Genomic DNA, 25,456 nt, shown 5'->3' with positions numbered 1-25,456 from the left:
TCGACACACATTCGAGAGGTCCAAGAGTCCCAGCGAGGGCAACAATAATTTTTCATGTATTCCTGCTTCCAAAAAACCTAATGACTCTAAAATATGTTTACTTTATTAAACATTTCTTACAATGTACATTGTTTAAGTTGCTTTGATTTTTGTGCTAATACTTTCTTTTTAATTCTACACACAGATATAACTTCTTGTTCAGTTACTAAGTTCCATTGTTTAAGTCCTGTAATTTCTGAGTCGAGAATTCAGAATTAGCGAAGTTAAAAATAGGGAGCGAGGGGCAAGTGCACCTTCACTCTCAAAATCTGAACTTCGAATAATGGAAAGCAACCACTGAACGGATTTTTATACCCTCTGGTAGTACCAAACGCGAGGAGGTAACGCCATCTATCGACAAAAATAACTGAATTAAGATAGTAGAATTTTAAAGGCATTAGGAAGGACTGGATTGGACTTCAAATCATTAACTAAACATGCTAAATCTTTGTGAATATGAAAAGCCTCAAGAAAATGCAATTCACCTATGGAAGAAGCCTTTCGGATAATTTTTGCAGACCCAAAGTCAAAATTATGGTTAAATGTCCAACTATGATACGCTATTGAAGACTTGTTAATTTCGCCTTTTCTGACATAAGATTCATGTTCCTTGATACGAAACTTCAAAGCTCATTTTGTTTGGCCAATATATCTTAAAAAATAATAATTGACCGTGAATTTTCTCCCGTGATTATTGATAAAGCCGTTAAAAAATTTTCAGATTCCCATCAAAGAAGACATTCCACTGTTAGAAATAATATTAATGACCTTGTCGTGCTTCCATTTTATCCTTCTGTTAGCTATATAATTGCACAGATTCTCCAGAAATTCAGTTTTCAAGTCGGTTTTTCCCCTATTAATAAAATTCACCCTTCGATTCTAAAAGATTACGTTTCTGTCTTGAATTCTTGGGGAATTTATAGTATATCGTGTCAGTGTGGTTTAAGATATATTGGCCAAACAAAAAGAGCGTTGAAGTTTCGTATCAAGGAACATGAATCTTATGTCAGAAAAGGTGAAATTAACAAGTCTTCAATAGCGTATCATAGTTGGACATTTAACCATAATTTTGACTTTGGGTCTGCAAAAATTATCCAAAAGGCTTCTTCCATAGGTGAATTGGATTTTCTTCAGGCTTTTCATATTCACAAAGATTTAGCAGGTTTAGTTAATGATTTGAAGTCCAATCCAGTCCTTCCTAATGCCTTTAAAATTCTACTATCTTAATTCAGTTATTTTTGTCGATAGATGGCGTTACCTCCTCGCGTTTGGTACTACCAGAGGGTATAAAAATCCGTTCAGTGGTTGCTTTCCATTATTCGAAGTTCAGATTTTGAGAATGGGTAAATATAATACTAACGAATAACGACGACACTTGATGAAGTATCGAAACACACTTTATTTAGACAATACGCAATTAGACAGCTCCAAAACATGTTTTACAGTCGTCGATAAACTACTATAAAGACGCTGACACAATCAGCGACACAGCCTTCAGGTTATCAGGCAATAACGGTGGAGACAGCTTCCTGCAAAGCACCAGAGTATAGCTCCCGAGTCTGCTTGGTCGTTCTTGGAACTCCACGTACTCTCGAGACTCCCCACGCTACAACTCGCGATGCACTCGACGACACACGAGCACAGCTCCCGACTTTTCGGTTCAGTCGTTGCCGGAGCTCTACACGCTCTGTCGATGATGCATTAATCGCGATACACTAACAGACTCCTTCGGTGCACTCAGCACTCACTGCCCGGCTGTCTACTCGATCGACTCTGCAGGGATTGACTCGCTAAACAAAACACCAACTCAATAATAACTATCTCTCACTCTGGATGAGGCACTCACTCGCACTCTAGGCGAGGCACACACACACTTGAGATTACTGACTGTGGACCTGCAGGGTTTATATAGCTTCCGGCTTTTGTTCGAGTGCATTCTGGGCTAAACCAGTAAGAATTCGTTCCAGAAGGCTCTCCATCAGTCCATGGCATATAGCAAATTATGTTGCTAAATGGGCGATTTCTTGCAAAATTTGGCAACCCTGCCTTCCCTTGTCATTTTATGGCAACCCTGAAACTGCTTTGCGGGGAAGCCATCTTACCACGCCTAGACATTTGATAATAATATACATACACCCACTACTCAGCTCAGTGAACTCAGTTTTTTTATTCCTATATGTTGGTAAATTGTGCTTTTTTTTTTTTTTTTTTTCCCCTTTAAAAATGATTGAATTATGCTATTCTTATCTTCTGCTTAAGGTTTTTATGCCTTTAGTTAATCTGCATGCAATATTTGTAGAATTATCACAATTTAAAAGTTATTTAAATTTGGCTGAGGTTTTTTTTTTTTTTTTTTTTTTACTGTAGCAGCTGTATTTGTTTACATTTGAATTACATTAACCGCCAAAACTACGAGGAATGTTTCTTTTCTCATGAAAATAATAACAAATATTAAATTAAGCATTTATAACATAAATTTACATTGAAAATAAAAAAAATGCTCTTACCTGTGGAAAAAGCGAATGTTGCGTTCGTGCAACGTCAGCAGAATAAGACTACGGATGTTTAGTGAGTAGGATTGTACTCGTGTGATGTTTCTTTTGAGTGGAGCGCAGGATTACTTTTTAGCTGTATAACGTTTTATAAATCTACAAATCACTTTACTTGTAATTAATTTAATATTAAAATATACACTGTATTTCTTTTACAAATACAGATTATTTAAAATTAGAAAAGCTTGATTACAATCATGATTTAAAGCTACATTACATACTTTGCATCTATAAACAGTCTGGCTATGGTACACACTTTACAACTCTTTACAACACTTTTGTTATCAACGGACTTTTCGATAAAATGTCTACTATCTAAATGCAATGGTTTTTGAATGCTGAATTTACTAGGTCTTCCTGTTGCTGATCTATTTCTGGCTAATTCTACACTTTCAATAGGAGTTTGCAAAAGAATAATGCATTCTCGCATCTGAAATCTAAAAGAGACTTTATATTTCCAGCAGTAAAAAGTGGTGATATTTAGTAAGTTTAGATACGGTCTCACCTCATAGAATTTATCAATATTGTCAATTTGACTATTGTAAAATGCAAATTATGCTTCATATTCCTGTACTGCAAACGTGATATCAATTCTCATACAACAGGAACAGAAATGTCCTTATCAAAAGACCAATACATTTTCTCTTGAGGTAAAGAATAATATCCTGTAAGCAATAATATTCCAATAAATCTTCTCATATAGGCTTCAGATGCAATAAATTCTGCCCCCCCCTCCCCGTTTTTTTTTTTTTTTTTTTTTTTTTTTTGCTTAGCGTATATATTTGTTTGTTCAACGAGAAGAGAGTAAATGTCTAAACAAAAAAGATAATCGAAAATCTGTGCACTTGTTTTACCTTGTGTTTTGTCTTTTATAATTTCTCTTTTATCTCTTTCTTCATGTTCTTCCTGAGACATAACTAATAGTTTCTTTTTTATCCACTTCAAGATTTCAGTCTTCTGCTTGTAGCATTGCGCGCAACCAAGATGTGACTGATGAAACTGGATAAATGACAGAGTCTTGTGAAGGGTTTAAGTCCCTTTTTATGCAACGTAATAAATTACAAGTGCGTGCTCTTGACACTCACAAACTACGCCAACTCGGCGGTAAAATAAAAATAATAACCTGAAAAGAAACTAATGACAAGACTCTAACTACGAGGCTCTCTAAAAGTAACTAACCTTACCGCGTTTTACAATACCGCTGCTAATTCATCAAACTTGAAGATCACGTTGAACGATTAACAATACTTCCAGGCAAGCACACAGGCCGAAATGCGGGGTTCTTCAATTTCTGGCTAACTACCTCCGCGCTCGTGAAGTAAGAACAGCACACCTCGAACTCGTTTCCTTTCTATTTAACTCAGAATGCTTCCGCTGATAATTTGAATCCTTGCGCGTTCTAGTAAAATTTACATACTCTGGCATTGGCAGTTCCAGGGGAAAGTAAGGCTTGACAGGAAAGATAGTTTAAACTTAAAATAAATGTTAGTTAAAATAAATATAAACCCTACATTTGCTGCTGCCAGAATTTGGAAAACTTGGAAGCAGGTCCTACAAACGACCTGTTGTAAGTTTCTATAATTCTGAACTAACTCTCGAGAACCTCGTTTACACAAAAAAAAATCTTATGTAACAAATTGTATACTAAATTTCTGTGGATACTTATAACTTTCTCTTCTTACAGCAACTTTTCCTGGACTTCATCAATCAATCTTGGTCTTTTCCTTCCAGCATCTGGAAGGAATAAGTATCAGTATCTTTCTAAATACATTATAATTTACACTTTCTTGACACAATAAATTTTTGTTTTTAAACGATTCGTTTTCCTTAGTTATTGCTTAATTCATATTCATTCAATTTTTCAAGCATTAATTTAACTTTACCCTGGCTCTCCACCATGTGTGGTGTCAAACGGGAATATTCGTGTTTTCGTCTTACAACACTTCCCCTAACCACCATGATTTGTTAGAATTCAACGACCAAATAGACACACCTTACTCGACATTCTACAACTCAATGAGCTACTTTAACATTCTTAAAAATTCAAGTGTAGGTGGAGAATTCTACAAAACACATTCATTCTAACTTCCCCCTCATTCATCTTTAAACATGCAGGCTTTCGCTCTAAAGCATGATTTTATCTACAGTTTAATACTTAAATTTGAATTCATTGCTTTTGAGCATTTACTTTTAGCATCTAAAATTTTATGCTTCTAGACTAAATTCTACTTTTACATAACTTTAAAGTATTTATGTATATTTACAAAATTCTAATACATATGATTTTTACAATTTACCATAAAATGAATAAGAGAAAAATAAATTTTTACTTTACTCATTCTTCACCAAGCTGGCGTCACTGAAAATAAAGTTCTTATTAATACAAGAATACGAAGTTATTTTTATCTTCGGCCAAATTTTGGCTTTAACATAACAGAATTAGTCTTTCGACCAACAGAAACTGCTTGTTCTTAGATTTTATACTTAAAGAAAATAATACTTTTGCCTTAGCTAAGTAAAGTAAAACAAAACTAAGTCTCAACCGAGACACATTGATTTCCGTCAAAACATAGAACGTCGTATTTACGCATAACATTTAGGAACAAAAGAGAAAAAAAAAAATTTTATAGAAGATTTTAACTTATCTTTGAGTTTTCGATGCTTGAAACTCCGTCATTCTTTTCTGGCAATATTGTTCCCAAGTTATCGGTTTCATGGACGTCAATCTTCTCCTTACTGACCTCCGAGTGTCGTCCACATTAGTTTTTCTTTTGCGTCCTCTGCATGCTGGCCTCTTTGCGGAGTAATCGTCGGGTTGTTGTCGTTTCCGTTTTTCCATGGGACGGCTGGTCTTGACATCCTCCGGTCTGGAGTCCTTGAATTTCTTCTGTTGTTCCTGGTATTTTTGTTCCTCCTGCTGCCGTTTCGGTTTCCGGAACGGCGGCCTTGCTGGCACCTGACTCTCTGGCCCTGGGTGCGTTCTCCTTGATGTATAATTTCTCCTGCGATACGTTGTATATGGTGTTTTGCTCTTTACCACGTTTTCTTTACGCGGTGCATCTGCCTTCTTGCTTTTCTTAAATGCTGGAGTTTGAAAGTTTTTATTTTTTCTTTTTGGTACCGTCGTCCGGGTTGTAGAAGGGCTAGGTCTCTCTTCAGTTCTCTGCTTCTTGGGTGGTGGAACAGTTGTTGTTATTTCTGGACCTTCTACTTCGTTTAGACTTGAGTCCTGCAAGAAACTTTTAAGGGTTTCAAAATCATTTGGATTATAGTATTTTTTCACCTGGTCGGGACTTGCTTTACAGATCTCCCCTCTCTCGTTCTTAAGATATAAGACTACTCCTTTGATTTCCTGAATTACATAGGGGCCTTCAAACTTTGGAGCTAGCTTTGCCATAAAATTGTCTGGGGCACTTGATAAAGAAAATTTCCGCTTCAATACTTTATCCCCGACTTTAAAATCTGCTTCATGGCGTTTTCTATCGTAATATAGTTTCTGCCTATTTCTTGCCGTATCCGAGGTTTTAAGCGCCTGATCAATCAGTTTTTGCACATCTTTCTGTTTAAACTCTTGCTCTCTTTGTTGCGCAAAGAATAATTTATCTAAAGGCGTAATTAACTTTCTGCCTAAAAATAATTCTGCTGGGGTTTTTCCCGTAGTATCGTGATTTGCCGTTCTTAAAGCATAAGCTAATTCATTTATGTAGCCATCCCAGCGCTTGTGATGTGTGCTCACGTAACTGCGAATTATTTTTACTATGTTTTTATTCACTCTTTCTGCTATGTTTGCCTGTGGTCTATACGGAACCATTTTGGTATGGCGTATGCCAAGTCCATTGCATTTGTTTTCAAATATGTGACTAATGAATTGTTTTCCGTTATCGCTAATGACTTTTATCGGTGCACCGTATTTTAAAATGTATCTGTGTAAGAATGCATCTGCGACTGTTTTGGCTGACGTGCGTTTAAGTGGAACAATTTCTGTCCATTTTGAAAAATGATCTACTATTACTAAAAGAAAATGATTTTTATTTAACTCACACTGGGGAAAGGGACCAAGAAGATCTATGCCTAAAATTTCATTCGGAAATGTAGCGCGAATGCTATTTAAGTACCCGGCCGGGCTGTAATTAATATCATTTATTAACTGACATTGATTGCAGGACCTGACATACGCCGTTACTATTTTGTATAATTGCGGGAAATATACCGCCTCGCGTACCCTTTTTAAAGTCTATCTGACCCCTAAATGACCCGCTGTTTTCGCGTCGTGTAATTCCTTCAAAATGCTTAATCGAAGCGAGGCTGGGATGACTGGTTTGTACTCAAGATTTTCGTTTGTTGTTTTCGTATAAAATAATAAATTATCTATTATTTCATAGTTTTCTGCTCTATTTCTTATCGCATCGATATCTGTGTCCTCAAAGCTTTCGGGGTCTTTCAAATATGCATAGATATTTCCAAATTCAGGATCAGCTTTCAGTTCAGTGATAATCGTATCTCTAGAATCTAAAATTTTTGAAGTCAACACAGCGCATTTAAGTTCATTTCCTTCATCGTCCAGTTTTATACGAGAAAGTGCGTCAGCTACATTGTTTTCCTTACCCGGTTTATATTTTATTCTGATATTATATTCTTGGAGTTTTAAAACCCATCTTATTAACCTGGGCGTTAGGTTTTTCCCCGAGTAAAGTCTACCAACAGCCGCATGATCCGAAAAGACTATTACTGGCGCTTTGCCGAAATAAACTCGAAATTTGTGTACAGCCATTAATACGGCTAATGTTTCTCTTTCTGTAGCTGTATAATTCCTTTGTGACTTTTTCAACATTTTACTAAAAAATGCCAGAGGATGGCTATTTTGCATAAGAACCGCACCCACCGCATAGTCTGACGCATCTGCTGCAATTTCCAGGTTTTCGCCCCCTCCGGGAATTTTAAAACAGGGGCATTGATGAGCGCCTCTTTTAATCTTTCAAAAGTTGTATTTGCTTCCGCTGTCCACGTAAATTTACCTCTCTTTCTTTTGATTACTAAGAGTGGTTCAACAATATTAGCGAAATCTTTTATGAAAGACTGATAGTAAGAACATAACCCAAGGAAAGAAGAAAGTTTCTTGGCGGTGTTGGGCGGTGGAAAATTCTTGATGGATTTTATTTTTGAATCTTGCGTTTCTATACCCTTTTGCGAAATTTTATAACCGAGATATTTAAGTTCTTTAGTTGCGAACTTACATTTTGAGGCGTTAATTGTAAGACCGGCCTCTTTTAATAATTTAAAAACTTGTTCTAGATCATTGATGTGTTGTTCCAACGTACTACTCGTTATAATTACATCATCTAGATAAATTAAAGTTGATTTTCCTAGGACAGGCTTTAGGACAATGTCCATAGCTCTTTGGAATGTTGATGGGGCCCCACACAACCCAAAGGACATGCGTAAAAATGCATAAGTGCCCGATTTTGTTATAAACGCGGTTTTATGTATGTCTTCGGGTCTCATAGCTATTTGATAGTAGCCAGACGTTAAGTCCAAAGTAGACATGTATCTTGTCAATTTGATCTGTCTAACAATTTCCTCTATAACCGGCAAAGGGTAAACTGGAAATTTATTAATACTATTTAGTTTTCTGTAATCGATAGCAAACCTCCAAGCCCTTTTATCCGAAGGAGGAAACTCGTTCTTTTTCCTACATAGTACGACTGGACTCGCGTACTCACTATTTATGGGCGTTATTATTTTATTCTTTTAACATCTCTTGAATATGTTCTTCGATGATTAAGTCTTTTTGTTTGTCGTACCGATAAGGTTTAGTCCTACAAGGTTTTTCGGCACTAAATTGTATCTTATGCGTAACTATTTGACAATTTCCCGGCTTTTCTGAAAACAAGTTAGAAAAATTACTCACCACTTGCTGTATTGCTTGCCTTTCATGGTCATTCAGATGGCTAAGGTCCACTTGCGGTTTCTCCACAGGTTTCACCACCCTCTGGTCCATCTCCAGCACCACAGAACTGTCTTGAAAATTCAATTTGGCCCTCGCGGCCCTTAAAAACTCCATACCTAAAATAAGAGGATTTTGCAGATTCTTCACTACAAAAATTAATACTTTGAAACATTCCTTTTTTACCTGTATGTTTAATGATAATTTCCCGATGCAGTGACATGTTTTTCCTTGCGCCGCTATAATTTCCGTATTTTTGGTTTTAAATAATCGTACCCTATAAAAATTCTCTTTGAAGAAATTTTCACTCATAAAATTCCCTTCTGCTCCTGTATCGATGAGGGCTTCTACTGGTACATCGCCAACCAGGACTTGTATAATTGGTAGATGTGAGTTTTTTACGATGACCGTATTTAAATGTCTTTTTGAGGGTTTTTTTAAAACTTCCGGGATCTGGACCCTCCCTTTCACAGGCCCCTCTACTCGTTTAAAGCTTTCCTTTCAATCTGTGCCTTCTGGGTACGCGGATGTTTATTTTCGAATTTTCTTTTTGGGCCTTGACCTTCGAGTTTCGATGAGTTAGCTTGATAGCTCTTTCCCCCATAAGAGCGATTTCGATTTCTGGTTTCCTCATTTGAAGATTTCCTTCGGGTACTTTGAGAATACGTTGCCCCTCTAGCTTTTTCTGCTATTCTGCGATTTTGAAACTTCACCACCAATTCGAAGAGCTCCTGCAATGTGCTTGGGTTTCTAATTTCGAAGTAGTCTTGAACAGCGGGTAACAATCTTGGTAAGATTATTTCAATAATCTCCGCATCGGGTTTCTTCCCATACAGCATATCCATCAGCTTAATTTTTCGTATAATAAAGTCCGTCATTTCTTCTATATCCCGTTGATAGAAACTATATAGTTCGGCTTCCAGCCTTGCTCGATCTTTCACTGTGGGGAAGGCCTTTACTAACGATTTTTTGAAATTTTCAAATGTATATGTCTGGCTTCCAAATTCCCCTAATAAAAATTTGCCTATATTTTTGCACCATAGAGCGGCCTGTCCTCTTAGTGCGGATGTGGCGATGGCAACTTTTTGTCTTTCAGGCACAGGGTAGAGCTGAAAGTGATTTTCTAGGCCTTCTAGAAATATCGCCACTGAATTTTTTCCGTAGAAATTGACGTTTATCTTGACTGACGCTCTTAAAGTCTGGACCAGGTATCCAAATCCACCTCAAACTCGTTTCCTTTCTATTTAACTCTGAATACTTCCGCTGATAATTTGAATCCTTGCGCGTTCTACTAAAATTTACATACTCTGGCATTGGCAGTTCCAGGGGAAAGTAAGACTTGACAGGAAAGGTAGTTTAAACTTAAAATAAATATAAACCCTACATGCTTTTTAAACTTTTTAGTATGACTATAACTGCCTTTAGAAGGCTGAAACTTACTTCTTACGTGAATTTCAACTTCCCCAGCAGTATCATTTGGTAAAATATCATTATTATTATTTAAAACATTGCCATTCCTTTCTTCTTCGTCACTAGCCTCTGCAATTTCTGGGGGAACAACAACAATATCAGTTTCATTCTGGTCGTTATTAACATTATCATCATCTGTTTCTTCATTAAAAAACTTTGAAGGGCTTTTTCTAATGTAAGATACCTCGTTCTAGGCATTTTTAAACAACCAGAACATGAACCAGAACATCGAAAGGAATGAGTGAAAAAGGAGATTGAATACCTGTTTCCTGCTGACGTTGCGTCAACTCAACACCTGTTTTCCCTTCCTTCCCAACACATATATAAACATCTGACTGATGTAATGTTCTGATAAATGGTGACCTTGACTACAAATAGGTCACTCATAAAGACGGGGATTCTTTTGTTAAATATTTTCAGCAAAAATACCCGGTCGAAAGTTTTGCTTAAAGTATGAGATCAATTATTATAAACAACATGATTGTCGAAGGCAAATATTTTTTACAGAAATAATCTTCATAATATTCCCTACACAAAATCATCTGCTGGTATAAAATATCTTAGGTAGTTATATTTATATAAGCATTTATTTTGAACATTGCGTCAATTTAACACCAGTGGCTAATGAGTTAAGTCTTTCTGTACATTCTGTGGCTTTTTTCGAGTTAAACAAAAAGGAAACTTTTAGTTTTGTGCATGGAAAAAATCTGCCTTCTTGCTTGCTAACCGAATTGCTTGTTTAGGGGTAGAAAGTTTAATTTTAATTGTAATTTTTTTAATTGTCTTAACCTTATTTGGTGTTTTATGTTTTTCTACGCTGCTGGCCATTAAAATTCCAACACCATGAAGGAAAGCAAACACGAAAAGATATTTATTGCACTTAAACAGTATGGCATGAAGACAAAATGATTAAATTTGTAAGCAGTTTGGGGGGGGGTTACAGGGGTGCGAAATTAGTAGAAACAGTTGTCACCCCAGGTCAGCTAAAACAGCCCTTACCTGGTTAGACATGAAGTCAAACTGGGCTTGGATGACAGAAATGGGCAACTCATTTCATGCTGTTTAAAATCTGTGTCACATTTCATCAGTGGTATTAGCTGGAGAGGGGTAGTGGGCCGGTCTCTTAGCAACCCATGACCAGATGGATCAAGAAAGTTTTATTTATTAAACTTCCTTGATCCATCTGGTCCTGTAGCCATGCCCAACTCTACATCATCAAAGATAAAAATAAATTACACCAAAAGAAGGGTTGGTCAAATAGGGTAAAAATTTTGAAAGCTAAAATAAAATATCTACATGAGATAATGCCTTCTGCATGAGAAATAAAGTAAAAAATCAAAGAAGTTCTTTTTAATTAAATTTTGTATCAAAACATAAGAACCAGAATCAATTTAGAAGGGGAAACATCATTCAGAAATTCTGAAAATTTAAAAGGCTGCAAATGTAATTCCTTGATTCTTGATATCATAATTAAAACAAAACTAGAAGTCACAAGCAACATGGAGAGGGAGCGGTCGCAAGGTCAATAAACTGACATTGTTTGCACTCGGAGTCTGTGGAAAGGGGGGAAGCCTTAGTCGAGTCTGCTAACACAAGGTCAGTCGATTAGCTGACTGGAAGAGTAGAATTTTGGCTCCTATTCACTGTGGCTTATAAAATGCCAGATAGCAATCAACCCCTTAGAGAGGTGTGAACAGGTAAGTAGCTGCCTTTTTATGAAGGGAGAAAAAAACAGTTAAGAAGTTAAGTGTAGTCGCGTGCGACTACTATGAAAGGCTCTTGTTAAAGAGATGTACAACTGGATCCACTGGTCTAAAAATAGCCAAATTGTTCTAGTTAGAAAGCATAACATAGCTTTCATATAGGAGAAAGGCCATCATCAGGGCTTCTGCCTGCCTAAGCTTCAGCAGGGCTCTTTGAAAGGCTTGAAGTAGAATATGCCTGTAGGATCACAGGTGATCTCAATTAGGCATTTTAAAGTGGTGGAGAAGACATCCTCAGAGTCTCCACTTTCTACTGTAGTAACCAGTGGAGCTACGGAAGGCACATTCGCCGTAACCGTCAGATTAGGACTTCGGGTATTAGGTCCAGGCTTCTCAAGTCCTTTCCCTAGGGTTGCTGCATATGACAACAAGTTTGTGCTTGGAAGAATAGTCACCGGGTGTGATGGGTCGGCATTTGCCATGGGTTTCGATGAGCTCTTAAGGGGGCAGCTGCCTTAGGCGCAGACTTTTTGCTGCAATTCCACTTGTTACCTGGGTAACGAGGACATGATTTAAATGATGCTGGGTGTGATCCTCCACAGCTGCAGCAGCAAGCTGGTTGATCATCACTTAAAGTGCAATCTTTTGCCCATTGCAGGCCAGCACACTTCATACAACATACAACAGAGATTTAAGGTGCAGGTTTCAGAGGAATGAAAAAATCCCCGGCACCGAAAGCACTGAATAGGGCCTTTGTGGCCTCTGTAAGCCTCAATCCTTACCTCTGTGCCCCACTTGTCAATAATGGCTTACAGCTGGTCAATGAAGGGATCAGGACTGACTTGTATGTAAACAAGTGGCATATGGTGTCCAGTGTGTGATTTTGTCAACCTAGTGCACCTATGTGCTTTGAAACCCCAGAACTCAATTTTTTACAGCGTTGAGTTCAGTCTCTCTAGTAACTAATCACAATTTTGATAGCCTGTCCTGTATTAAGTGGAAAGTTTTGAACTGGATGCCAGCATGTAACGTCCCTGAATTCAAGCTCAGAATGAACAAACAGCTTTAAAAAAAAGCGTCCAGTGAGAGTGCACTTAATATTTGGGGTCAGCTCTCACAGGAAATTCATCTGCATTTTCCCCTGCTTACAGCTTTTCTTGTGCATTGCCGGAATAATGGGTTTCTGTGAGGGGGAGTGCTGCAACTGCTCCGAACTCGTTCCTCCTCTGTTTTGACTTCCGTTTCTAAGAGAGGCGTAGGTTCTCTCTCTCTTTTTTTTTTTAAAGTAATATTTGAGAGTTATTTAAAGCCAATTCAGATGCATTTGAATTTGAGTCACTTCTGGCTGTTTGCCCTGTTTGCTTGATGCAGGGGTAATGAAGCCCTCCGAATCAACGCTCGCAGTCTTTCGTTTTCAAGAAGCAGTAATGGGTGACTGAGCCAAAGTAGTTTGAACCGGTTTCTTGATCTCATGTACGAGAAACACATTTAAATTTCTCCTTACCGAAGAAGAAATGCTTTCATCCGTTTACATCTGGGTTTGAATTGTTTCAAACTGAGCTTTTAATCTATAAAAATCAATGATAAGTTTCGATCGGTTTATCAGGGTTGGGTTCATCAGCTGTATGAGTACTCTCTGAAGCACACAATTGCACATCCGAAGTATTGAAAGTATCCATTGAAGAAACAATTAAATCATCTAGCAAAAAATTTCTAAAATTTCTTGAACTCGGCTGAGTTGGCGGGAGCGCGTCAGACGCACGTCCTTCCTTATCGGCTTCCGTCCTCGGAATGCATGACCAGACGTTTTCATTGGAGACTGTGCAGGCCAGGGCAGCAGTTGAATACGAATGCGAACAGGCGACATGAGGTTTCCTCGGAGCCTCCAGGCAGCCATCAGAATTTTGCACCCAGAACCGGGACTTGTCTGTAAAGAGACATTATGCCACTCCTGTATCAAGCTTAGAGAGAGTCACAGTCTCTCTCTATGCTGCATTGTCAAGGGAACCCAAAGTAATGGTCACTATACTGATGTTCCACGCTGCTGCAAACTTCGACACGCCATACAAACTGATACTGGGTGTGCTGCAAACATGCCCATTTCCTGACTAATGGTCTGAATTAATTGAACGAGAAATATATCTCTAAAGAAATTCAAGGAAGTAAGTTTAAATTAAATGCAGGAAAAAATGCATATAATTTAATATTTCGTACAAGGATGTCATGTGGTGTACACATCAGATTTTTTAATCTTGTTGCTTCATTTGCGAGGGGTACTTTGAAGATTAAAAAAAAATCCACCTTCATGATGTGAAGTCTGTGGCCTGATGTATAATAATTACAAAATCCAAGTCACTGTGTCACGAATGATGATATCCTAATGATATAGTAAACTGGATTTAAAATTTGTCTTATTGTGGTGGTGGTATTGATAATCAATCGTAAAAAAGGGTAAGAATCACTACAATATTTAGTTTAGCTAGCTGAATCTTTTGTCGAGTTTTTCCCATTCAATCTGTGTGATAATTATGGTAAATATCATGAATAGGTAGCACAAACAATGTAATATAGCACAGCAAAGTAAGAAATTCATGTCCTATATGAAAAATGTCAAATCTTATGATGGAGGATCCAGGCAGAATGTGACCTATTCTCGATATTTGTTCACCTATCTTTTTGAGGTAGGCACAGTGTACTGGATAAAAAGGGATTGTCTGAACTGGACAACAAGTTTAAACATTTATCATATCCCAAAGAGGGGATACAGTATATGGTTTGTAAAATTGGAGCTTTCATTTTGTATTACTGTTATTTGTTACTTTATTTAATCCCATTACAGTATAGTGATATGGTAAAATCTCAGCCTTTTATGGCTCATACTGTATTAATTGAAATAATATTAAATTGTTATAATCAGAATAATATCAGGAATAATCAGGAACAGAATCATTAGATTCATCCTCCAATATGGTTAATACTAGGAATTATATGTCATTTTAATACAGTGAGCATAATTCTGATCTTGTTTATAACTTTTGCCTTTCTTTTTTGTAAATGGAATTTTTTTAATTAAATTGCAGCCCGCTCTCCCAATTCACATGCTAACAATGTTTGGAAAACCTTAATATTTTTGTATATTAATGTTTTTTAAAGGTGTCTGTTATAGGCTTATAAATTTACATAACTGTTTGTTCTCATCATTCAGGATTCATCCTTTTCAGAGATTTTGGATTTCTTTTTCAAAATATGAATATTGAAAGGCAAATTTACGTCTGTGACTTATGTTTGCTCCCATTTTTTCATTCTTGTGCAGTTTCATTGCAGCAGTATTTGCTTGAAATGTAATTACTCTTTTGATAGAATTATACGATTGTATTGTGGTCAGTTTTTAGAATTTTTACTTCATATTTATAACATATAATTTAAATCAAAAGTACATAGATCAAAGTTGTATGCTGGGATTAATGTCAACTTTTTAAGTTCGACAAAATGCTTACATTGAAAGCAGAAAGTTTAAAATATATAAGAATGTGAATATTTATGATCATTAATAGTAGTAGAATTGGATATTTTAGTTATAAAAAGAAGCTGCCTCTTTCTATCCCTCCTTATTTTTTTAGAAATTAGTTTTGTGGTTTCTTGTCATTATTTCTAGCGATGCTCTTGAAATAAAATTTGGGGTATATTTTTCATGTGGATTAATTTGCAAGAACATAATAACACTTCAGTCAGTTTGTTTCAGTTTCTCTTGAATATAGTACATTGCCTTCTGACATAATTCTTCTTCTGTAAAATAGATTAAAATTTATGCATTTATTTCTAACATCTCTCTCTCTCTCCTTTTTTTTTTTTTTTTTTTTTTTTTTTAATAGGATGATCCACTCAAATCTCAAATGAATAGTTTTCTTCTGTCAACTGCTAGTCAGCAAGAAATTCAAACATTGGACAATAAAGTAAGAATTAACTTTTTTACGTATTGCATTTCAAGTTACTTTATAAGATATTTCTCCCACCTTTTTAGCATGCCTTCGTCGTCAGCACGCTCGGCGTGTATTCGAGAGGTTCAAGTCCCGGGGAGGGCACTGCACATTTTTCATGTCTCCTGCTTTGAAATAACATAATGTCTCTATAGTGGTGCCTGAACTAAAAAAAAGGTGGTGAATGATGATTCTCTGCCACCAGAATTTGGCGATTGGGTCCCGTGAACACTAGTCGCCCTTTAAAAGGGAGAGTATATAAGGTATTTCTCCCGCCATCATGGTGTAATTCTCAGCGCATATTCGAGAGGTTCAAGGTTTGAGTCCCGGCAAGGGCATTGCACATTTTTCATGTCTCCTGCTTTGAAATAACTTAATGTCTCTACAACTTGAATTAGCTATATGAAGGAGTCCTCCAAAAAACTGCAGTTCTTTTTTAAGAGCTCTTTCTATGTATTTATTATTATTATTTTACCAAACAATCTTATCAACTTGAAAGTAGTCTCCATTATACTTAATACATTTGTCCAAGCTATGATTCCATTCTTAGAAATATTTTTTGAACTCGTCTGTTTTAATGGCTGACACTATCTCATTTTTTTCCTTCACTTCTTCTATGTCATGAAATCACAGTCGTGTTCCTCTTTATCCAAGGAAACAAAATGATGTCGCATGGAGCAAGGTCAGATAAGTAAGGAGCATGGAATAAGGGAGTCATGCTATTTTTTCCCAAAAAAAAACTGGTGCATTGTCATAGTTAATTCCCCCATCTGTCACAAATCAAGTCTTTTCTTGCACACTGTTACGCATTTTTTTTTAGTACCTCTAATTAGAAATCTTGATTTGGTGGAATGAACTGTGAGTATGCGACCCTCCTCCCATAAAAAAAGAGCATGGTCATAATGTTTGATTTCATTTGACATACATTTTTGGGGATTAAATGACAATGGTGACTTCCACTGGTTTAATTGATGTTTAGTTTTGGGATCATAAGAATAGCATCGTGTGTTGTCATCAGTAATGATCTTGGGAAGAATGTTTAGCTTGCTTTGGAGCTGTTCTTTCAAAGCACAGCGGTCAGAATTCAAGGCATAAATTTTTCAGCCGCCCTTCTCATTCTAAAAGCTTTTGTTAAAATTCACTGAACTGATATACAGAGTAGTCCAGATAAGTTCCCCAGCTCTTCAATGGTCTGTTTGTGGCCTTCAGTTGCAAGTATATGAATTTTTTGGACATTTTTGTCCATTCATAAAGTTAACGGACATCCAGAAGAAAGTTTGATTTGACATTTCCCTATTTTTAACTGAGAAAAACCTCTCATGCACTCAAGTTGTTCATATAGCAGTGCCTATGTAAGCAGTGTTCTGCATCTATGGCATTTTTGAGCAAGAAACAGCATCGCGTAGCTGCACATTCGCTTAAATCAGCCATATTAAAAAACGAGGAGCATGAAAAACTTTTATGAACAAATTGCTGTTGCTGGAGAAAAACTTCCTGGGAGAAGCCACTGGGTGCAATGCTTCATAATAACATTAGTATATATTAGTATTGACATCATGATGAAGGAAATTAGTAGGCAGATGTGGCTTTGCATTTGTATTTTCCATTGAGTCATACTTCTGTAACTGTCATTCAAAAAAAAAGAATTATATATTTCTTTATTCTTTCTTGTGAATTTTCTGTATTTAAAAATTTTCCCTCCCCCCTTCCTTTTATTCATTGATATGAGGATAAGTAAAAATGTGTTTTATCAGAATTTTAAAAACTATTATAAATAAAATGTATTGTTTTTCTCTCTTTGATACTTGAAAACTATTTTTTTTATAATTAGATTCATGAAACTGTGGAAACCATCAATCAATTGAAAACAAACAGAGAATTTTTCTTAAGCTTTGCCAAGGAACCGCAGCAGTTTATTTATAAATGGCTTATATCACAGACTAGAGATCTGAAGGTAACAGTTTCATGAGCTCTTAGATTGTGCTTTTTTTAACATTAAGTATAAAGATACCTCATAGAAATAATGTATTTCTTTAGTTTCTATCTTTCTTGTAAATTTTGACTGTTTTCTGTATGATAATAAGTGGTGGTTTGGTTGTTCTGCAGATAATGACTGATGTAGTCGGAAATCCTGAAGAAGAAAGACGATCAGACTTCTATTACCAACCATGGGCACAAGAAGCAGTTTGCCGTTATTTCTATGGGAAAGTTAATCAGCGTCGTGCTGAACTCGAACAAGCCTTGGGAATACGAAATACATAAGCTCGAGTCAAAATTTATTGTATTCATTTATGTATATGTATTATCATTTATAAGAACATCTGTATTCTCTTCTCTATATTTTGAGTAATGATTTTTAATTTAAAAATTTATATGTTTTGTAGTTGCTGTTCCAATCTTAGTATTTGTGCTTTTCGATTGAATATATATTGCATTACAAATATATATTTAATGGACTTTTCTTTTAATTTCTTACACAAATCATCAAATTCTTAAGTAATAGGCAACTATTGCATTGTAAACAATGACAACAAACTTTGTCTGAGACAGTTACTCATAATACCAGAGATTTTAGTCTTTTGCAGGGCTGGTTACTTTAGAGAACTTATATTCAGTCTGTATGTTGTCAGTAATACTGGTTATATTTAGTCATGTTTCACTATTAAATGAACATTGTCAAATTAAATTTTACATTTGTATTTTTTTATTGATAATTAGTGTTTATGGTGTTTGACCATAAACTTATTTTTAAATTCAAAGACATTTATTTTGCTTTTCAAAAACAACTTCTTGCTTCAAGAAAAATAGTACAAGGGGGAAAGTTATTTCTCTCTCTTTCTGTTGAAAGAGAGAAAGAGCTAAGACTTGACTAGAAGTTATTCTGGGCAACAAATATTTTTTCCTATCTGATCTATAATGTAAGCAAACAGTCTCTCAAAATTAATTTACCAAAAAAATGTATATTGTTTTTATTACATTTTTTTTTGTATGTGTGTATTTATAAAAGTATCGGATATGTAAGCTATTTCATTCTTTTGATATTAAAAATGTTACTTTTTAAAGTGTGCTTTTCGCATCATAGATGTTTCCTTTGCTTAATGTGGATGATACATAATTTTTCTAGCATTGTTCATTATGAATAAATTACTTTAGCTGAAGGTTTTGTCCAGAAATTTTTGTAGATAAAAACAATTTAGCTGTATTAATTCAGTCGCATCTGAAAACAGTGAGTTAAAAATACCAGTGAACCAACTGATCCAGACAAACTAAGTTAAAAAAGGGAGCCTTACTGAGGAAATCTAGTGAGAGTATTTAGTTTTAAAAATATCAGCCACGTAATATACTATAAAAAATTAGTAAAATTAAAGTATACCATGTGAAGAAATTTAGAAACGAAATGCATATAACATAAATTTTGACAGTTACAATAGGTCTTAATAATGCTTAAAATATTTGTAATCGTATTAAGAAAATAATCTATGTTTTCAAGCATTTCATAAATTTTTTACTAATCGGTTATGTCTGGGGGCAGTGATTTAGCTTATATTTATTACATGAAATTGCTGGAAACAACCATTCTTCATATATATATATATATATATATATATATATTACTTAAAGACTTTTGAGTCAAAAGTCTTTAATCCGGACGTCCATTAGCTGGAATGATCCATAATCTGGACCTCAAAGCTACGAACTTTCTGCGCATGCGTAAACTCATAATGTGTTTGCGCATGCACATATGTGTTTGTTGGCTTTAGTTTTCCTTATGTAAATTTTGATCGGAGGTCAATTGGCGGTAAGCTATCGTGGATGCCGCTGATTGGCCGATGACGTCAAGATCGGCGGGTTGGCCGAGTATTATATATATGTACGCCGGTATCAGCGGATGTCTTGTTATTATGAGTTAGCATAATGCTAGTTTTCTTTCACTCAATGATTTTAAATGTAAAGGCTACAGTGTTAGCTTATTTTATTTAAATTTGTGGAATAAAGCATGAATTTTATTTAGATTAGTCTTAGCTTTATTTAAAGGAAGCAAAATATGCTTTGCCTTTATTGCCACTGCCAACAGGGTTATGGGCCCAGCGCCAACAGCTAATCGGTCATCCAGTTCAACTCAGCATGGAAGGAATGTAGGTGAAGAGTGCCGTTATCCACGAAAAGAAGCTGATCTGTCTTAGAAGTTTGTTTAAGTTGTTGTGCTCACACTTAATTGAAGATGTCATTACTACCTGAAGGTTTTGAGCTGTTAAACCATGACGACTGGGATCGATGGAAAGTCGATATGAAAATGCTGTTACTGGATAGAAATTGTTGGAGCTTCATAGAGGGCAAAGAAGAAGAATTAGATAAAAGTGCAACAAGGCGTGAAAAGCAGGAATTCACACTGAGAGAGAATAGAGCCTTCACTACATTATATTATGGAATTAAAACTGAGTTCAGGCTGCTGATACAAGAATGTTCAAGTGGTAAAGAAGCATGGGAAGTTCTACAAAAGCAATTCGAACCCAAAACAAGAGCAAGGATAATTCAGTTACTGGATGAAATTTTTAGCATTAGATATACGCCAAATGAAGAAATAGGATTATTCATCGCGAGGATAAGAATGACTGCAAAAAAGTTGGCTGAAGCTGGTTACAACTTGGCAGATCTTTTTAAAGAATTTCAGGCAATAAGGAGATTACCCCAGGAATACTCCGGCATTGTACAGTTGATCTATAGGTGGAAGGACGAAGATTTTATGCTGGAAAGAATTGCTGAATAACTGGTAAGAGAAGAAAGCCGACTTCACCAGGTAAATGCCGATTCAGAAAACAGCAAGGTAATACAGAATATAAAATATATATGCGCGTGAATATGAGAATAGGACCTTGTTTCAGATGTCATAAATTTGGACATTTATTCGCTCAATGTAAAGAAAATGTAAGTAAAAATCAGAAGTTTAAAATAGATGATAAAAATGGACAGTTTAAAGATAAAGGATTAATGTTAGTAGAAAATTAGGTAACAACTGCAGATAAAGGAGATAACACAGATAAATTTAATTGGGTCGTAGATACTGTAGCTACAACTCATTTCTGTAATAACAGAAATTTAATGACAAATTTTGAAGAAATAATCAATATACGTATGTCTTTAGCTGTAGGAAATTGTAAAAGTAAAGTACTAGGAAAGGGTACCATCAAATTTGCAGTAAAAGTAGGCAATCGAATAAATTGAATTTAGATAATGTGTTATATAAACCAAATCTAAGAAGAAATTTACTATTGGGAGCAAGGTTAGAAAAGGCATGTGCTCATTTTGTGATTTCAAAAGGGAAGATGTGGATATACTTTAATAATTGGGATAGATAATGCTACGTTAAACGATATGACAGACTTTATCACATAAAACACCATTTAAATATGCAACAGATAAAAAGGAAGCTGGTTACAGTACAAAAATTGGAAAGACGTTGCGATGCTATGGCATCGGAGATTTAGCCATGTAAATTTTGATTATATTAAAAAAACTAGTAAGAATCAAAGCATGAAAGGGTTACCAGAAATTGGAAAACCAATGGAGAGGTGTGAACCGTGTATTATTGCTAAATCTTTTAGAGTAACTTTTAAAACTGTTCCGAAGAGATCGGATAAACCAGTGCAGTTGGTTTATTTAGACGTTTGTGGCCCACTACCAGTTCCATCTAAGGGTGGGAGTAAACATTTCCTTGCTATTGTGAATGACTATAGTAGATTAGTAACAGTGTATTATATGAAAAATAAAAATGAATTGTTCTAAAACTGTAAGAATTATCATAGGCAAATGGGAAGACTGACGAATAGAAAATTAATAAGTATACGCACCGATAACGGTGGGGAATTCTGTAACAGGCAATTCGAAGGGTACTTAGTCGAAAATGGAATTAGTGTTGAATGCACAAACGCATACACCCCAGAAGAGAACGGTGTGTGTGAACGTTTTAACCGAACGGCATTAGACACAGTTAAAGCTATGCTAAAGAATGGTGGGCAGAAACTCTTGGCTGTTTCGTACATACATGGAATAGAGTATGTCATAAAAGCAACCGAACCCTCTATGAAATGTTCCTAAATAGAAACCCCAGTGTTGTTTATTTTAAAATATTTGGTTGTAAAGTCTATGTTGGCGTGCCAAAACAGATTAGAAATAAATTACAAATGAGGTGCAAAGAAGGAATCATGGTAGGATATGCGAAGGAAACTAGGGCTACCAGAAGAACGCAGATTAATAGAAACCTTTAATGTGAAGTTCGATGAAAAACAATGCAGCAAATGGCATCCTGGAACAGAAATCAAAAACTAAGTTTAAAAGACTAGAGCAATCTGAGCTAGTAGCAGAATCAGATGAAGAACAGGAAACTTCTAGAGAATAAATAAAGTTGTCAGATGACAAATCTACGCCGAAAGAAGTATCAGACTTAAACTGGCAAAGAAAAGCAGTTAAAAAGCCAGACGGAACACGTACAGACATATATTATTATGTAGAGGGAACAGACACCCCTTTTAGACCCTATAATGATATTGAAAAGTATTGTGAGGCAAGAAATATTAAATTTGAAAAAGATAAGTTTGATTTTAGTGGAAAAAACGAATACTCAGGAAAAGTTAATTTTGTAGAACAGGAGACTAGCTCCGTGTCTGAAGAGGCAAATTCTGTAGAAATTGTTATCCCACAAAATTTTAAAGAAGCACGAAAATCAGTAAATGCCGAAGAATGGGATAAGGCAATGAATGAAAAAAAGAAAAGTTTGGGAATTAGTCAAAAAGCCAGAAAATAAAACTATGCTTGAAAACAAATGGGTCTATACGCTAAAAAGAAATGAAAAGAATCAAGTGGTTAGATACAAAGCACGTTTAGTAGCACAGGGATTCAGGCAGAAAAGAGGTGAAGATTTTGATGACGTTTACAGTCCTGTAGTAAATTTTTCAATCATAAGAATATTTTTCACTATACTAGTATGTTTATATGGATGGACTAATTGTCAGTTAGATGCAAAGAATGCATATTTATATGCAAACCTAAATGAAAAAATATATACGACCCAACCAGAGGGATTTATTGAAGAGGAAAATAAAGTGTGTTTATTACACAAGGCCATTTACGGTCTACATCAAAGCAGCCGTGAATGTTTTTGTGAATTTGAAAGTACTTTGGAAAATCTTCATTTTAAGAAAATACAATGGTGTAATTGTGTTTATAAGAGTTCAAATGTAATTCTCTTGTTATATGTAGATGATATTGTGATTTTTTAGTAAAGATCAATATAGTATAGATAAAGTAATTTCGCAGCTGAGTAAGATTTTTTATCTTTAAGTATTAGGCAAAACTAAAACGTACTTGGAATTGAATTCTTAGAGAATGAGAATGGGGTTTTTATACATCAGCAAAAATATATCGAAGAAATTTTTGAAAAATTTAAACATTTCCAGATACCAGTAACTTCACTTCCCATAGCTAAAGGCACTATACTTACAAAATTAGATTGTCCATCTACAAGTGCAGAAATTGCGGGAATGCATACATTACCCTTTAGAAATCTGTTGGGATGTTTAGTTTTTGTATCTAATAGGACAAGGCCTGATATTACATATGCAGTGAATATTTTATCACAATTTCAGGAGAATCCTGGAATAAGGCATTGGGAAGCATTGTTGAAATTGCTTGGTTATCTCAATAGTACTAAATTATATAAATTTATCGAAGATTAAACATCTAAATTTATATTTTTATTCAGATGCTGATTATGCAAGTAATAGGGATGACCGCGTGTCCATGGGAGGATTTATATTGTATTTAGATGAAGTACCGGTAATCCGGAAAACTGTTAAACAAAAATGTGTAAGTTTATCAACCATGGAAGCGGAGTATATCGCCTTATCGGAGGTAGCGAAGAAATTAATGTGGACGAAAAATGTCTTACAAGATGAAATTTTAAAGTTTAATTTAAGAGAATGTAAACTATTTTGTGATAACAAGTCTGCCATTGATTTTTCTAGATCGCCAATAGAAAATCGCCGAGCTAAGCACATAGACATTGTAAGGATCTTAAGTTTTACTAACGTTTATTTTATTTTAAATCTTTACTATCACTTCTTATTTTCTACTTCCGACCAGAATTATAAGCGTTAACGTATTTATGCAAAGTTTGTCTGGCGAGCGCCAAGTATTTAAGTTGTGGCTTTTTGCCAAGCGAGAGAGAGGAAGCAGTTAGTCGAAGCAGGCCGCTTACCTTAGAAGTTTTACTCAGTTGCTGGTTGCCTTCCAGGCCAGAGGTTTAATCCTCTTGATAACTTTAAACGTATTGTAGTGTTCACAGTTCTCTGTACTACATACGGCTTCCTGTTAATATAAGGCCAATCTTCCACGTTTATTATTTCAAAGTCAAGTTAGAGTTTAGTTATATTTTTATATTCTTACGTTTAGACCACAAGTAGTGGGTCTTTGTATTCCGAAGTACGGAAATTATCGTAAATAGAGAAAAATAAAGTGTTTTGTATACCCTTCTTGTGTATCCTGTCTACTTCCCAGTTATTGAACATAGCTTTAGTAAGCTCTCTGTTCCGAGTCAGGTCCTTGCATGTTCCCGAAGAAAGTAAGACGGAACATTGAACCTGATGGTGGCGCCCAACGAAGAAGAATAACCATGGCCGAGTTTCAAGAAGAACCTGTGCTGCCTGCAGAAGAGGCTCAGAATCCAGAAATGCCAGCTGCCGCCCTGGAAGGATTTGGTTACATCGTCCAGACCATGCGCGCTTCGATGAAACCAGAAGCAACATTTAATGGAAACTCACCGGTAACCAGTTTTTTGGAAAAAATTGGATGACCACTTCATGCTCTACCCCGTGCACGAATTTCAAAAAGTTACCTTAGCTACCAGCGCTTTGAGGGGCCAAGCGCTTAATTGGTTCAAATGTATAGGCAGAAGTCAAGCAGGAAGTCCCACCTATACTTACGAAAATTTCAAGACTGCCCTACTAAAAGCCTTCCCTGTTGTAAGGGATCGTGCGAAATTAGAAACGGAACTTTTTAGTATATATCAGCAAAGAATCGAAAATCTCGCAAGCTTTATTTTAAGAAAAATTCACGTCTTCAAACTCTTGTATAGAAACCGTTCGGATCCTGAGATAATTCAAGTGATTTTGCCGAGGTTACTGCCCCAAGTGCAAGACTTTATTGAATTAAGAAATCCGACTACACTGGAAAAGTTATTTGAGCTAGCAATCCAGTTTGAAAGTAGAAGAACGGCGGACATTGAAAGAAGACGCCAATATCAACAGCGAAACCAATTTGGTGCGCCAAGACTACAGCAAACTCAAGCACACGGCTATGGAAGCAAAGCGAATCAGTGGGCAAGGAAACCCGAGCATTCAAAAACAGCCGGCGAACGTCGACAGTTTAATAGGAATCGAGGAAAAAAGTCTCAAGGCCAGTGGAAAAAGAAGGAAAGCACGGAGATGAAAAATAATTTAAACTAAAACGGATTTCTCCTGACGGGAGGGTGCGGAAATCCGAAGGCCACGAAAACCCCTCTTCGTTCAAGTTAAATACAGTAACGGTGAAAAATTTGACTCTTCCGAAAATTGAAGTGTTGGTGAATAATATCCCAGCCACCGCACTCCTGGATACAGGCGCGCAGTGTTCCTGTGTGGCAGATTTTTTTAGGAAGTATTTTCGTAAATATCGTATATATAATTCGGATAATACGACAGTGTTAGCGGCGCAAGGAGAAAAATGTAAGTGTATAGG

At 35.9% G+C, this 25,456-nt stretch overlaps 1 protein-coding gene across 2 annotated transcripts in view; it reads left to right on the top strand.

The window, feature by feature from the left end:
- Positions 1 to 18,752, top strand: part of Bap60 (Brahma-associated protein 60) — a 155,028-nt gene extending 136,276 nt beyond the window's left edge. For both annotated transcript variants that reach the window (XM_085817875.1, XM_085817874.1), the window contains exons 11-13: positions 15,581 to 15,661; positions 17,517 to 17,639; positions 17,792 to 18,752. In XM_085817875.1, the coding sequence (XP_085674001.1) occupies positions 15,581 to 15,661; positions 17,517 to 17,639; positions 17,792 to 17,947 (360 nt within the window). In that variant the 3' untranslated portion in view covers positions 17,948 to 18,752. The remainder of the gene's footprint in view (positions 1 to 15,580; positions 15,662 to 17,516; positions 17,640 to 17,791) is intronic.
- Positions 18,753 to 25,456: the final 6,704 nt, after the last annotated feature.

This window comes from Stegodyphus dumicola, chromosome 1 (genome assembly GCF_044657685.1).
Source record: "Stegodyphus dumicola isolate Sdum_Otavi_A_Nest chromosome 1, ASM4465768v1".
In the NCBI taxonomy this organism is placed as follows: domain Eukaryota; kingdom Metazoa; phylum Arthropoda; class Arachnida; order Araneae; family Eresidae; genus Stegodyphus; species Stegodyphus dumicola.
This window is presented reverse-complemented; position numbering and strand designations above follow the sequence as displayed.